This window comes from Mesoplodon bidens (genome assembly GCF_964165515.1).
Source record: "Mesoplodon bidens genome assembly, chromosome: 2".
NCBI lineage: Eukaryota > Metazoa > Chordata > Mammalia > Artiodactyla > Ziphiidae > Mesoplodon > Mesoplodon bidens.
Window position 1 is genome coordinate 168,054,790 of NC_138177.1, and position 16,297 is coordinate 168,071,086.

Below are 16,297 nucleotides of genomic sequence, written 5' to 3' on the forward strand. Positions count from 1 at the left end.
GCAGCCCTGTGAGGTAGCACAGCCAGGCCCCGAGAGGGCAGGGTCGCTGGGGTACCACCACGGGGGCAGCACTGTGGTTCAGCACCAGGCTCTCTGCCTTCCCGCTCCCCTGGTGCCCTCTCTCAGGCTCACAGGCACAAGCGCTGGCGCCCCACTTCTTCCTCCCACAGGGAGCTTTGAGCCCAAGTGGTCATCTCCCTACTTGAGGCCTCTGGTTGGGGAGAGAGAGTGGGTTAATGCAGCCTCCTGTGCTATGGGGGCCACAGAACTACTCCAGGGCAGTGAAGGGGGTGTGGCAGACGCAGAGAAGGCTTTGAATGTGCACCAGGGCTGACCTCAGGACTGGCTACTCTTTCAGCACCATAATCTATCTTATTGTTTGAAGTCACTGCACTGAACACATCTGTACACCGAGGGCCGTTTCTGCAAACATTCCCACCTAAACGGTGGGAGCTCAGTGGAAGGCAACAGTCAGATTGTTTAATATGGAAGCAAACTCACAGACAGGCTCTGGGGTCTTGATTCTGCCACTGACTTGTTGAGTGACCTTGCCTGGAAAATGGGAATAACAGTCTCTACCTCAGAGGATGGCTGGGCTGCCCAGGTGAGGTGAGGGGGAAACGAGACAATGCAGCAAAAGGCTGGGCCCAGCACCGCTGGCCGGTCAAGGTGCTTGGTAAATGGCTCTCTGTGTTGAGAGGTGGTGTAACTCAGGGTAACGGGCACTGTTTCTGAAGCCAAGTTGCCTGGGTCCCAATCCTGGCTCCGCCACATCCTGTGTAATTTTGGTCTCAAAGCCTCAATTTCCATGCTGTGAATCCAGGGAGAATCCTATTAACAACTTCACAGGGAGGTAGTGAGGGCTAAAGGAGATAATGCAGGGAAAGCACTTAGAGCAGCGCCTGGAGTACAGTGAGCGCTCACAAGTGTTGCTATGATGATTATTATCCACCCAGCTTCGATGTGGCTACAGTCTAACGTGGGACTCTGATATTAGAAACCTGCCCTGTGTGTGCTCCAGGAGTGAACATTTCGATGGGTATGAAGTCCATTTCTTTATTAACATTCTTCTCTTCAGTAGAAAAGGTCACTGAAGTTATATGACCATATATACATTTTTTTAGTCCCCTGGGAAACAATAAAGATAATTTGATGATATCAGGACCTATCAACATCTAAATTGGCCTGTAATGGCTGAGTAGCAGGTTGCTCCCTGCTGGTCTGTGCTAAGACAGCCCCTCCCAGGGGCCACGACCCTCTCTCAGCCCAAGACCCTCACCCCTCCAGGGCGCTGCAGGCCAGAGAAGTGCACGTTGGGGATGAACAGCACTGGCGGGGTCTCCAGGTCTGCCTCAGGCCGCAGGTAGGTGGTCTCATTGCCCCTGAAGCCGGATAGCAGGGAGCCCTTGATGCCTGATGGGAAAAGGAAGGCATCGTGCCTTGAGGTCCCTCCATTCACGCCTCCGACCGCTGCCCTCTAGTCTCCCGTACCCTTCACCCCGACCCAGCCCCGCGGTCACCCGTCCCCACTGACCACTGTTGCTGGAGTCGGGGCACTTGACCTTCCTCCGGAACTGCTTCCGCTCATCGTCCCTCATCTTCCTTTCCGCTCCCTGTGGGGGATAAGGGAAAGGGGGTCACCGATGGTCTTGGGAGGGGCTGGCTGCTTTGCCTCTTAAATGTGGGCCAGCCCTCTGGTGTTGCTTTCTTCCCAGAGTGAGACCAGGAGACGGGAAGGTACCAGCCCTCGGCCCAGCCCAGGGCAGCCCAGCCCTGAGGTCAGGTAGACCATGAGAGACAGAGAAATAGAAAGACGGAGAAAGAAGAAATTGAGAGAGACAGAGAGGTGTGGGGAGAGAGGAACAGAGAGAGAAACAGAAAAGAGAAAGGGACTCGGAGAGAGATAAGAAGAAAGAGAAATGTGAAAAAGACAGACAGACACAGAAAAAAAGAAACCTGGAGAACTATTTACAGAGATCTAGAAAGAGATCTTCAGAAAGAGGAAGGGATGAGAGACAGAAATGCAGAGAGCAGAGGAAAATATACATAGAGAAACCAAGACAGACAAATGACAAGCACACAGGGAGAGACATTCAGAGAGCAAGAAACAGAGACAGACACACCCAGAATGGCTGGGGAGGATGCACAGGTCGGGGCTGGCCCTTCTCCCTCCCAGGGCCCAGCAGAGGGTCCACCCCAGCCACCTTGTCACAAAAGATCTTGATCTGGCAGACAGCTCGGTGTACCAGGCGCTCAGTGCCTGAGCCACAGTCGTAGGTGTCGATCTGCAGGTTCAGGGGGACACCCTTCACCCCCTTCTGCGAGGAGAAGTCTGTGCTGAGGCAGTTGATGCCGATACACACCTGGGGACAGATGAGGGAGCTAGCTAAACAGCTGACCCAGGTCACCAGGCCTGCTGTTCCATAACCATCCTGTATAATTGTGGAGCCTACTGTGTGTCTGGTGGGTACCCTTAACTTCACAACGCCCCTGGAAGGCAAACATCACCACCTCTCTTTTACAGACGGGGAAACTGATGCTCAGAGAGGGGTGGCAGCTGTCCCAAGGCGACACAGGGAATGTATAAGGGAACCGGAGTTTGGGCTCAGGTCTTCATCAGTGGACAATGCAGCTTCCACTAGATTTCCAAGGGCAGCCCAAAGGATCAAGGCCCTGGGAGGGAGACTAAGGGTCCTTTAGGAGCTTAAAATCCAGAGCCCATTTTTTTCCAACTCAGAGCAAGGAGGTAGAGAAGGGCCAAATCCCCCTCCCTCCCAGCTCCAGAAGACCGCTTTCCTGCTGGCCCTGGGCCACAGAGAGTGAGACACTGCCCCTATGCACGGCAACCACCAGCTCTAGCCATAGCTGAACCAGTCACCCCCATTGTACAGCTGAGGAAATGGAGGCTCTGAGCATGGATGTGACTTGTTAACGTTTCCACAGGGGGTTGGGCAGGGTGACATGGTGGAATGAGCCTGGACATCGGGCCACTTAGACCTCTGCCACTCAAGCCATGTGGCTTTGGATAAGTCCTTTAATCTCACGGGCCTCAGTTTGTTTATCTGCAAAATGTGGACAATTAAACCTACCTCTTGTGGCTGTGAGGCTGGTAGAACACCTAGGGGGCTTGGATATTTTGTAACTGTTGTAAGTGGGACAGTTGGAGCCTCAACCCGAAGCCTACGTGCAGCTGATGGCAGTTGGGGTCAGTCTTAGTTGGGCATCTCTTGGCAAGCTCACCTAGTGATTGCCTACTGCTGACTCCTCTGTGGGACCCTAGGCCAGACCCCACTCCAGGCTGGCCCCTGTTCCTTGGGGCATTTCCCTTGGAAATGACCCTGACTTGCACAAGTGGGGGTGGGGTGTGGTCCCTGAGCAGACCCCCTTCCTTCCCTGGCTGGGGGGGCCAGGCCCACAGGTGCATGCCAGACATACCTCCCCCTCAGCCAGCTCAGCCCTAATGCAGCCCCCACCCAGCTCACGCCTGAGAAAGACCCAAGCCTGGGGGCTTAAGAGGCTGTGAGAAAATCCCAACCGAAACCCACCTCTCCCTTCCCACGCAACTCATTCCCCCCCTCCCTGAACTGGAGGCCCCAGCTCCTCCCCCAGTCCCTGGTGTCTGTTTGAATAATAATAATCCCTCGCCTTTGTGCCTCCCTTTGTTGTTTTCAGAGTCCCTTCACCTCCATTTTCTCCAGGCAGCCTGGACCGCCCCATGAGGCAAGCCAGGGAGACAGGGATTAGGTCCCCAGCTTTTCTAGGCCAGAAAGGCCCTTGCCAAGAGCCAGACCCAACCTTGGTCTGATGGGGTAAGTCTGGCCCAGGTAGGTGAAGGGACAGGCCCAGGGTTACCCAACTCGAGTCCCCAAGTCGCAGACTAGTGCCCTTTCCATGATGCCACCTGTCCAAACAGAAAACCAAGACACAGAGGGACACTGCAGCACAGGTGAGTTCAAGTCTGGTCTCAAGCACTAAACGGCTTAATCACTGGTGTGAAAAAAAATCACCAGAGGCTCCATTTCTCAGGCCTCTCCGACGGGCCCAGCATCGTGCCTGTCTCTTTGACGTGCGTGACCTCGTAGGACCTTCACCACAACTCTAGGAGGCAGATTACTCTTCCCTTCCTATGCACTCAGGAAGTGAGGTAATGGGTTTAAGCCCTCATCTACCAGACTCCAAAGCACTTCTCCTGCAACACTCTGCTCTAGCCCACAAGTCAGGAAACCTGGCAACAGCAGCAGCTTGCTGTGTGGCCACGCGCAAGGCTTAGTTTTCCTATCTGGTAAATAGGTGGATTGGATTAATTAACAACAGCCACTGCTTATGTGCCAGGCTGTGCTCTACGTTTTCCTTATCTCACCTGATCCTCACGCCAACCTATCAGGTGGTGCTATGGTTACACCCCAATTTTCAGGTAAGGCATCTGTCCAAGGTCACAGAGCTGGGAAGTGGGCCCAGCGTTTCTGACTTCTCCACCACTATGTATCCTGCCTCCTCCACTGGTGCCCTCATCGGAGCAGCTGCCACAATCCTAGGTACACGTAAGCCCTTCTCCCAGGATGGGGACTTCCAGGCAGCCTAGCCCCGTCCTGGCCGTGCCCCCAGCACTGACCTTGGCCTCCTCGTTGACATTCCACACAAAGGACAGTGCATTATAGGCCACCTCCTCAATGTGTTGCACAGTGTTGAAGTTTTCTTTGCAGTCAGCTGAAACCACAGGAGACCAGAAGGAGAGTCAGAAGGGAAGGGATTTGGGGGCCCCATGGGGAGGGGTCATTTAGGGGGTGGGCCTTGTTCTTGGCAGGGACTTGTATCCTCTCCCCCAAGGACCATGCTTCAATGCAGGGAGGAAATTAGTTACTGTGCCCTGGGCTACAGGTGGAAAAACTGAGGTCCAGCCTGAGAAGCAGATCTGTCCAAACTCCAGAGGGACTCCTTAACTTTGCCAACTAGGCCAGGGCCCTCATGATTTTGTGGTGGAGCTTATACTTTTCATGGGACTGTGATTTAGGACATCTCCCAGACAAAGCAGTAGTAGTAGTAGTAATAATCGCAGTCATAGTGGTAGTAATAGCCATAGTAAAAGTCGTAGTACCAGTACTACTAGTATTGGACCAGTCATATTAAATAAATGAGAGGACTACTGTCAGGTACTGAACACTTACAATACGGCAAGCCTTCAGTTAATCCGCACAACAATGCTATGAATATTCAGCTGACACATGAGGAAAATAAAGCTCAGAGAAGTTTGGTCACTTGCCCAGAGTCACACAGCTAATAAAAGGTAGAGTAAGGACTGGAGTCCGGCTCTGTCTGGCTCCTGAACCCAGGCTCCTAACCACTGTACTAACTGGCCTCTCAGATAGGTCACTGAATCATCCCTATTTGTATTATGTTCTCTAGTACACGTGGCTCCAAGGCAGAAACAGCACTGTAGGCAGGCAGGGCAGTGGCCGTTTTTCCAACTGACAGCTGAAGAAACCAAGGCCCAGGAAGGGGAGGTGACACAGGTCACACAGCCAGGAAGAGAGTGACAGAGCCAGAACCTGGAGATCTGAGGATGGACTGTGCCTCCCACTCATCTCGGGGCCCGGGACAAGGTGGCACACACAGAAGGCCTTTCCCCTGTACCCTTCCCTCTGACAAAGCCCAAAGGTTCCAGCTTCCAAGGCAGAACTGCCCTTGCACTGTGTTTCAAGCCTTCCAAACCACCCACTGCCTGCACTGTTATGCACTTGTGTCTCAATTGGCCAAGCCCCCTGATGGGGACAAGCAGGTCAGCATCCCAGGGGTGTATTTATCTGACACTACTAGGGTCCCCAGGGCCCTGTTTATCTCAAAGCAACACAGAAAAGAAGTCATTGCTTCCAGCCAACAGATGCAAATCCCTGCAAACCCCACAGCGTTTGACCTGGAGACAGGGGCCAGGCAGGCTGCTGGAGTCAGAAATAAGTCCTGCAGAGGTCAGAGGGGGCTGGGAAAAAGGGGCACAGCAAGCAAGGCCTAAGTGGGGGGTGTGTGTGTGTGTGTGTGTGTGTGTGTGTTGTGAGACAGAGGAAGAGAGACTGGGACGGAGGGCTCAGGCGGGCTCTCACCCACATCGATGACCCGCTGCTTGGCAGTGGGTTGCCGGGAATGCCAGTGCTTCCAGAAGCGCAGCTGCTCCACCGGGCCCTTCTCGTTGTCGAAGACCACCATCACCACACTCTGCAAGCACAGCAGTCACTGTGACCCCCAGCCTCAGAAGAGGCCCAGGCAGCCTCATCCCTTGCCAGAGCCCGGGTCAAATGGCCCAGCCCTTTGGCTTAGTTTCCCCCACTCCGTGGCAACGGGCAGTCATACAACAAAACAGCACCCTCTCCCTGGGGTCCCTGGCAGGCAGGGCTGACCCGACCCCCGCACCTACTGCCCAAGTACCTTGACTTTGCTGGAGGACAAGGCAAGGCCTTTGCCGCCTGCTGGGGTCCGCAGGGTGACAGGGTAGAACTGGCCCTTGTTGAGGTAGGCCATGGGTGACTCACCCGATTTGATGTGGATGGCTTTAGGGGAGCCCAGGGTGTACTCAAAGTCACTGCGGGGAGAGGGGAGAGGAGAGTGAGGCTGGGCTCCGAGGCAGGAGTATCCCAAAGGGCAGTAGGGCAGGAAGCCCGAGGCTCTGCTATGGCCTTACTATGTGACCTCAGTAAATCACTTTACTTCCCGGGGCCTCAGTTTCCTCTTTTTCAGAGTTTCTATTTAATGGCTTTGTTGAGCCACAATCCTCCTGAATAATGAATAATGGAAACCAGAGACCCCTGAGGGGTGACAAAGTTATAGGGAAGACTAGGACAACAGAACCTTGGTTTTCTAACAGGGTGTTAAGCTCTGAGGTCCTTGTCACAGCCCAGGAAAGGGATGTAGAAATGACTCTCTTCTTTTATGTGCCTTCACTCCCCTCTTTTCATTCACTGACGATGGCTGTTCTGGGGACAGTAGGGTCTTTCTGCAGCCCACTGCCCAGGTGGCCAAGGGTTCAGGGAGACTGACTTACCTCTTGGGGCTGGGATAGTCCTCTGGACATGGGGGTTCCGGGGATGTTTTCAGGATATCTGGGAAGAGCAGAGACTGCAGAGAAACACAATCCAGAGAAAATAAATGACCACATTCAGTTCTGCTGGGACCTCAGCCCAGGGCCACTGCATACAACTGTGAAGGTTGTATAGTGTACAACCTGGACAACAGTACATGGCAGCCCTGCCTCAGCTCAAGGACTCCTTTTCCCATGGATTCCAAAGCTCTGACCGCCTCACTGTCTTCTCTCCTTCCATACACGTGTGACTAGACCCAGGGATGCCGTGAGGGATATGGGGGTGGGCCCTCACCTCCTGTGGGTCATCTTTGAAGGTGCTGTCAGGCTGCCAGCGCTGTGTGGGAGGCACCCCATGAATGCTCTCAAACAAGGAGCTGAGGGAGCCATTATCATACACATCACTGGTGGGCAGCAGGTAGCCGTCCACAGAGCCAGCTTCCAGCTTGCTGGGGCCTGGGGTGAGGAGAGCTGCCTTGCCCGGTGTGGGTGCAGCCCCCTCCAAGCTCATTAGGTTATTCTTCTTGAGCACATCAGGGTACTCTGGGGCTCCAGACACATTCTCTGTCAGGAATTTCATGAGGTGCGTGGGACTTTCAAGGGGGGTGAGGTCCATCTCATATTCCATGCCATGGTAGTACCTGAGGAGAGACAGGAGGGATAAGTGGGTGCACCTCTTCTCTCTGAGGGGCGGGGGTTCCTTGGCTGGATTGGAGGGTGACCATCACACTGACATACTGACCTCTTTTAATCCATTGTAATGTTAGGTCTTACCAACATGTGTGAAACAAGATACTGCAGCAAGCCAGTGTGTCACAGGGATGAGCAGGGAGGAGGGTGTCATGAATGGAACCAAGTACAGGCTCAGAGTTCAGGGGGCAAATGTCTGTTTTATCCATTACAGTACTTGGTAATTTAAAAACTGAAAGTTTAATTATTTATTTCTTATCCAGAGTCAAATGTCCCCACACTAAAAAAACCATATTGAGTCGTCCATGGTGTGGGGAAGAGTGGGTATTTGTGAGTACAGTTAATGTACATTGAGAAAAAGGGCTGAAAGGATATACCCCAAACTATTAAGGGGGGCAGGGAAGGAGGATTACAAGAAACTTACTTTTTTACTGTATTTATTTTTTAGCTAAAATAAGTGTCTTTCATGCATTTAATTTTACAGAATCCAAAGAATTTTTACATAGGGTCCTCACTTGGTTGTCAAAAGAGCCAGATAGACTATTTTCACACATAAGGCCCAGAGATTCACAGAATCAGAGACACTGAGTGAACACACAGACCTTATAATAAGATGATTCTATTATCAGTGGGTGCTCTCCTTTAATTGTGCCAGTCTTCCATTCCTACCACCATACTTCTGTTTCTCAATGCCCAGCCCCAGTATGGATATTTATTTTGTTTTGTTTTGTTCTGGCCCTGCGGTACGCGGGCCTCTCACTGTTGTGGCCTCTCCCGTTGCGGAGCACAGGCTTCGGACGCACGGGCTCAGCGGCCATGGCTCACAAGCCTAGCCGCTCTGCGGCATGTGGGATCTTCCCGGACCGGGGCACGAACCTGCGTCCCCTGCATCGGCAGGTGGACTCTCAACCACTGCGCCACCAGGGAAGCCCTGGATATTTATTTTGTTACTACACCAAATTTATTTTTAAAAAGTAAACTAAATTTAAAAATAGTTACAACAATAGATAGTTTAATTATTATAATTATACCAATATCGTTTCCTGGCTGGCCAAATATTTTACTATAACTTTTCTTAGAACAACTTTTGTTGTTATTGGAATTATGATATTAATGAGTTTTTTCATTTTATAATTTTCTACTTGTCTATTCATAATTTCCCTAAAACTGTCATACACCTATGAACAATTTTCTTCAGATGAACAAATATATTATGTAATCCACCAGTTCATTCCTCCCTCCTCCCCTTCCTTCCTTTTTTACTTTATACACTTCTAAAGAGTTTGAATATTTTATAACAAGTAGGTATTATTTTATAATCAGAAAAGCTAACCACATTTTTAAAAATTAGTTTTGAGAAAAGTCTCCCGCACCAAAGCCTACAGTTTCTAGCGGTGGAGGGGCCCTGAGGCAGTTTCAAGAGTCGCAATGCCTGCCTTAGCAGTTTGGATGTTCTCGAAGGCAGAGAGGAGACCAGAAGGTTTCCCATCAGAAGCCCTGCCCAGTGGGGGGAAAGGAAAAGTGGAGAAAGGGGGGCAGGGTCCTTCCAGTGCCCATCTGGTCATGAGCACGGCCTGGGCTGCTTTCTACAAGAAAAGGAACATCAGTGCCCCGAGGCACTAATGCCAGGCAGAGGCCCAAGAGAGCCAAGGGAAAGAAATACGGGAACATAGGTGTCCCCTCCCTTTGAGGCTGCAAGGAGGGTTTTGGAGCTAAGACAGAAAAGCTTCCATCAGGGCTTTTCCACCACTATGGCTTTGAAGTTTGTTTTCAGTAAACTCCAGCCCACATGGCCTACAGGCACCTAGGATGTGTGTGTTTGTGTGTGTATCTGTGTGTTCAGGCAAGGTCTCACTATGATTTTGTGGGCCCTACTCTCTTTTGCCTTCATAGATCCCTTCCTCCATAAAAATATTTTAAAAACCTTTTACAATTGCATTGATATAAGTACAAATATAACCCAGGTTGGATCGTATTCATTGTTTTCTTCTGACTTTAAAATAGATTACAATGCCTTTGTGGGTCCCTAAGAGTACGGTGGGCCCTAGGGACTGTACCTCCTGTGCCCAGGGGATAAGGGGCCTAGAGGTGGGGGTGGGGAAGGGCAAAGGGACAGAGATGGTGGCGCCGACGAGCCTCACCTCTTTCCTTGGTCGTTCCGGCCCCCATTGCTGGAGGACAGTAGCCGCTTCTCCTTGGGGACCTGAGAGGAGAGGAAGCAAGGATTTATGCATAGCTCTTGGGTAAGATCTGGCTGTTAGGAGCCTCAACCCCCGCCAGGGGACTTTGCCAGGCAGGGTAGCTACCTTGGTCACTGGGAGAAAACCCACCAGTCCTTCGAATTGTCAGGCCATCATTTAGTCTAAGCCCCAAGTTACAGAGTGGGGAGAAGTACCCCAAGATTAGCAGTTAGGAATCATGGAATTTGGAGTCAAGCAGGCCTAGCTTAAGTTCTAGCTTTACCACTTAAAAGTGCTGTGTGACTCTGGATAAATGACTGTGCTTCTCTGAGATTCAGTTTCTTCATAGGTCAAGCGGGGGACTATGAACTCTACTTCAAAGGGATTGTGAAGATTTATTAATAAAAATAATGTTCACTGGTTTTTTTTTGTTGTTGTTGTTCACTGTTTTTTAATGGAGTACTTCCTATGCACTGGACCCTGTGCTATGCGCCTTCTCTGTGTCCTCTAATCTAATACCTACAACACCTCTATAATGTCTACTAATGTTATCCCCATTATATGGATGAGGAAACTGAAGCCAAGAGCAGCTCCGTCATCTTAGTGATTAGGAGTGTGGACTTATGGGGTTTAGTGCCTAGATCTGCCACATATTGGCTGCGTGATCTTGCGCAAGTCCCTTAACCTTTCTGCACCTCATTGTCCTCATCTGGAAAACAGGAATAATAATAGTAATACCAACCCCTGGGACTGTTGTGAATGTTTAGACCAGCACCTGACACATGGAGAGGACTATGTAAATGTTACCTTTCATGATTATGATCATAATATTGTTGTATCTTAGAACATCCAGGTCATTTCTCCCTGAGGCTAATAAAGCCAGAACAAGGTCTCCGACCCAGCCTAGTGATTCCAACGCCTGGGTTCTTAGTCTCACCCCATGGAAGAGCATGAGGAAAGGCGCCTGGCACAGTAACCAGCATTCGTTAAGAAATGGTAAGTGGTCACCTTTAGGACTATGTTGCCCAAAGCCACATTGCCAGCTTGTGGTAGGAACAGGTCTCGAACTCCCAACTTGGTGCTCTTTCCACACCATTAGATCATGTCTTTACTATACATAGTGCTGCTCTGAATCTAACATGCTCTGGGATGGGAAGAGGTGGGCAGGTGTATCTCACCGGAACACTATATTGCAATAAACCACTGCAAGCATCACCTTCAGAGCCTGTCCCCACCACTCTAGCCCTGAGAATGGCCTCTTGCCCAGGGGAGATGGTGCTATATTTTATTTTACGGCCCAACCTCAAGCTATATAGCCCAGGCTGGAGTTTAAGCTCAGACCTAGAATTCTGGCTCCTACCATGTCCCCAGGCTGAGGCAGTCAGCTCCCATTTCTTTTCCATCAAATGCTATGAGGATGTTATCTGTCTGCTGGGGAGAAGGTAAGGTAGGGTAACCATACCACTCCAGGATGAGAACCAAAGCCAGAGAGATAATTTGGGGCTTTCTCATATCTGAGGCCACTTCCCCCCTTGGCCTCTGAATTTACATAGAGTTTACCTTCCTTTGTGTAGTAGAATAGATAAACTACTTCCTGGGCCTGTGAATTTGAGGGCTTATTTACAAGGTGGCTTTAAATCTTCAAGTTCAGATTCAGTTATCACAACATTTAGCTATTCATGTCCCCCAGCCTGAGATCTGGGAAAGTCTCTTGGAGCAATAACCCAGCCTAGGAAGAGCAAGAAAGTTTGCTGTCATATGACAATTCAGACAGATGGGTAGTGGCTGCCTGGAGTACTAGGTTGAAAAAGATTTTGTGTCCTCATATACCCTCAGTGAGAATCCAGTTTGTAATCCATTAGCGATGTGTGGCACAGGCACTGGAAGAGGGGTGATGTCGTGTGTTAGGCACTTATGGTTACTGACAGGTTTAAGCACACTTATCATATATGAGCGGGCCTAATTCCTGTTCTCAGGAACTGACAGTCTCCCAGAGTCAAGGCCAAGGCCCAGGAAACAAGTAGAAAACAACACAAGATGGTCTGTCAGGAGGTATTACAATGCATATAATGGCAGCGAGGGTATGAACGACAGGGAGACACTCGGGAGAGGGAGAGGCGATGTGGCAGCATGGCTTCCAAGAGAAGGTGGGCCTCGGGAAGGGCCCTGAAAGGAGGGAATGGATTCACGAGCAAAAGGCACGGTCTAGGTGGGGGGCTTGGAACAGGCAGGTGGCGATGACAGGGCAACTGGGATGACCTAAGGTACACAGGGGCACAAAGACGATGGTAGGTTGCGGGTATTGCTGTGGTGTGTAAGGCCAAGGCGTTGATCCATTCAATCACTATGTACTGAGCACTGTGTGGCAGGCAGTATGGGGTGCTAGGGGCTCAGGAATGATCATGACATGATTCTCGCCCTCCAGGAGCTCAGTGTCATGGGGGAGATGGGGGACTAAATGCACAAACAGCAAGTTTCTAAGGATAGCTTCAAGGAAAAGGATGGTGGTTGCTGAGGGTGCCCAGAGGGGGCACAGAATGGGAGACCCCAGAAAGCCCTCCCCACCTCTGGTGGAATGAGCTGACAATGAAGCTGAGGCCCAAAGCTGAGAGTACGGTTTAGCTAGGGGAAAGGGGAGGGTACCAGGCAGAGGGAACAGCATGTGCAAAGGCCCAGAGGTGTGAAAGAACATGGTGAGGGGTTAGGGGTGGTCATGGTGGGCTAGTGAGCCATGAGGCCTGAAAGCGAAGACACACAGTCAGTTAGAGGGGGCCATGCCCAGAGGTGGCAAATGTACCATGTAGTAATCATAGAGGAAACTCAGGGCTGCAACGCTCTCATCGTCTCCATTGACTCTCATCATGGCCTTCGTGGCCGCCGTCAAGGGATTTTCAAGGTAGGTCTTCCAGGCCTCATCCTCGTTAGTGTAGGGGAATTTCTGGAAGTTAACTGGGTCGTTCTTTAGCAGCCGTACAGATCTGAAACTGAAAGGCAAGTAAGGAAGGTCAAATTTAGGCTGTCCCAGCAGAATTTCCGTGCATGGTCAGCCTCAGAGCAACACCCAGGAATTCAGAGAGTTACCAGCCTTGAAAACTTGAAAGTGCTTCTTCTGTCATCATTGGGCAGATGGAGCAGTAGAATGCATCCAAACTCTGGAGCCAGATGCTTTGGGTCACCACCAAATGTTACCATGTAGAAGCTGTAGACCTGGGGCCTCAGCTCCCTCATCTACAACATGAAGACTATAATCCCAACCTCGCAAGGCTTCAGAGAAGATTCAGTAAAATGTTCCCATGGTAGATACTTATTCAAGGGGAATTAGTGTAACAAGGATGGGAAACAACAATGACAAGCTGCAAAGAATAAAATTTCCAGGTAACTCAGCATGAGTTCTTCTGATGAAATTCTCCTCAAGACCGAGAAAGACACAGAAGGCTGGAGATCATTTCAACTTAGAGAGTGTGGTGAGGGACAGAAAGAGCCAGAGCAAGGAAGCCCATAGGCAGAACCTGGTCTTGGGAAATGGCATTTCAGACCAACATTTATTGTGGAGTGCCCAAGCAGCTGCTCAGATGCCAGGAACTGGAGTGGAATGCTGCAGGGCACCCCTAGGCAGGCAGAACCTGGGCACTGCGCTGAGAACTTGGACAAATACAAGCCACATAGGCTCAAAGGCAAGAGATCAGAAAAGACTCTTTGGAGGAGGCAGACATTTTAGTTGGTGGCACTCAGCATGGGGGATTATATCACTCAGATATGTAGGGTGAGTGTCCCAGGAATAGGAACATAATACAGATTAATGATGACGATGATGATAAAAATAATGTCTAATCTTTATTGAACACTGACCATGTTTTAGGCACTGAGCTAAGCACTTTTCATGGATTATCTCATTTAATTCTCACAACACCACTGTGAGGCATGTACTATTATTTTTCCTATTTTATACATGAGGAAACTGAAGCTCCGAGAAGTTAAGGGAGTTGCCCAAGGTCCCAGTAAGTGGGTTAGCGAGTGGCCCAGAGGGGATTCAAGCTTGAGCAGGATGCTGCTGTAATATAGAATAGTGTTCTCAAACTTTCGCTGCAACAGAATGACATGGAAGGCTTGTTAAAACACAGATTTCCAGGCCCCACCCCTAAGTTCCCTGGTAATGCTGATGCTGGTAGTTTGGGGACCACACTTTGTGAATCACTGGTGTAGAACATGCTCTTAATCATGAGCAAGGGCACAGAGGTGGGAAAGTTCTGCTTATGTTCACTTTAGAACAAAGAATGTGTGAAGGATACTGGTAGGTGAGAAGCTGGGGACAGCCAGGCTGAGAAAAGAGAACTCCTGAGACTGGTGTCCTGGTGCCCCGGTGCCCCCCTTTCTAGGTGAGTCTCATAGATTCTCTAATGTTAGACACAGGAATAATGCCAGCTGCCACTTACTATACTATATATGAACACTTGCCACTCATCAGCTCTGCTTCTTACAAGAACTGTAGAGGTAAGGATCACTTGCTGCAGTTCACAGATGGAGAAACCCGAGACATGGAGGAGACAAGAAAATGCCCCCAAATCACCCAACTAGTCCATGACACAACCAGGATTTAAACCCAGGCTTGTCTAGTACCAAAGCCACACATTTTCCACTACGTCATACAGCTTTACCATAGTGCAGGAGGGCAATCCCTACCACAACAGAAAAATGCTCTAGTTGTGGAATTGCAGGCACTGTGGCAGACTGGTGGGTGGGCAAGGACCTTCACAAATCACACCACAGGAAGTGCCCTCCTGCTGCCCTGCGGCTCAAGCCTACATTCTCAGACACAGAGTGGGAACAGCAGCCAGGCCACACCCAGACAGGCCGAGGGTGGCACTCTCCCAGGGGCTTCTTCCAGGGCAGTGTCTCCCATCTCACTGAGCCCCAGGGTGTGGGGTACTGGGCTCTGAAAGGGAGGGAGAGGGAGCTATCACACAGGAAAGAGAGATGACAGAAACATTCCTGCTCCAGGGGCATGTAGAGGGAGGCACACCTCAAGTTTCTGCTTCTATAAATCAAGGGTCTTAAGATGGAGAAGCGAGAAAAGGCCCCTCCCAGCTGCCTCCTGGGCCTGGGGTTAGAGGAACTTACAGAGCAAGCCCAGGTGGCTGCCCCCAACCCCTCCCAGTACCAGCCTAAATGGAACTCCTAAACCAAGGGGGCACAGGAGAAACAGGGAAAGGCCTGGTGGACCACTCTCCGGGTCAATAAGGAATCCCAGTGCTTAGCACTGTTCCTCGTTTATAAAATGTGTCTAATAAAAGCACCCACCATGTAGGATGATGAGGACTGAGCGCAACATCACAGGAAAAATGCTTAAAACTGTCTCTGGCACATAACAAGTGCTTAATACAAAAAGAATGATGTTGCCATGCCACGGAAAGGATATACTTTACAGAATACTCTTTCCAGAATGTCAAAAATCTTGAGCCTATGGAATCTTATGCTGTAGTTTGGTCTTCAGGTGTTGAAATAATTCCTCATTTATAATTTCTAATAAAGGAGTAATATGCCAAAAAAAAAAAAAATTGTGCTCTCGGCCCAGCCTGGAGCTAGACATCAAAGGTTTGCAACGTGGTACAAGACAGGGTCACCCTGCAAGTCACTGGCAGATCTGGGCCTGGAGCCCCAATTTGCTGACTCTGGTGGAATGACCATCATCGGCTTTGATGAGCCATCAGTTATCTTACCCTATTCAAAAGTTAATTTTTAGAAGACAATGATAAAGTCACATCAGAAACGAAAGGACAGGCAATGTTTGCTGTTCATTTGGAGGGTTTTTCTGGTCTACAGTGGTCACCAATCCATCCTGTTGGGATCCCAAAGTCTGATTCCTTGATACACAGCAGCTACCGTACCTCAACAATTTACCATAGGTAGACACTGTTCCACCTATTATTCTGCATCATCTTATCTACTCTGCACAATAGGTTTAGGGGAAGTTGAGACTCAGGTGATATTACCTGCTCAAGGTCACTCAGCTAGTAAGTGGCAGAGGCTTACCTTGAACCTGGACTTGTTGGACTCCGAGACGCAGCTCTTAACCCCATGCTAGTCTCCTTTTAAATGCCTCTTTTATTCTGGCAGTTCCCCTCCTCTGGAATAAACTGAACCAATCCTCCACTGCAAGACAGAAAGGGATTTCCCACCCATATAAGTCAAGAGGGACTGAGTGAGGAAGTGTGGTGAGCGGAAAAGTTCCTGGCCGGGCGCTGGGAGCTCTAGAGCCCCGGTTCCCAAGTATGCTACCAGTCAGTGTCACATTCCAAGACTAAGCATTTGGCTTCTAGAAAGTCTTGGCTATGGATAAGGTTAGTTAGCGTTGACTCAGTGC

At 50.2% G+C, this 16,297-nt stretch overlaps 1 protein-coding gene across 1 annotated transcript in view; it reads right to left on the reverse strand.

Moving 5' to 3' along the window:
* Positions 1-16,013, reverse strand: part of GRHL3 (grainyhead like transcription factor 3) — a gene marked incomplete at both ends in the record, with an annotated part of 31,331 nt that extends 15,318 nt beyond the window's left edge. The window contains 11 exons of the mRNA XM_081225364.1: positions 1,280-1,413; positions 1,535-1,613; positions 2,205-2,363; positions 4,613-4,707; positions 6,096-6,207; positions 6,418-6,571; positions 7,031-7,104; positions 7,362-7,707; positions 9,898-9,959; positions 12,734-12,920; positions 15,967-16,013. Coding sequence (XP_081081490.1) covers positions 1,280-1,413; positions 1,535-1,613; positions 2,205-2,363; positions 4,613-4,707; positions 6,096-6,207; positions 6,418-6,571; positions 7,031-7,104; positions 7,362-7,707; positions 9,898-9,959; positions 12,734-12,920; positions 15,967-16,013 — 1,449 coding nt within the window. The remainder of the gene's footprint in view (positions 1-1,279; positions 1,414-1,534; positions 1,614-2,204; positions 2,364-4,612; positions 4,708-6,095; positions 6,208-6,417; positions 6,572-7,030; positions 7,105-7,361; positions 7,708-9,897; positions 9,960-12,733; positions 12,921-15,966) is intronic.
* Positions 16,014-16,297: the final 284 nt, after the last annotated feature.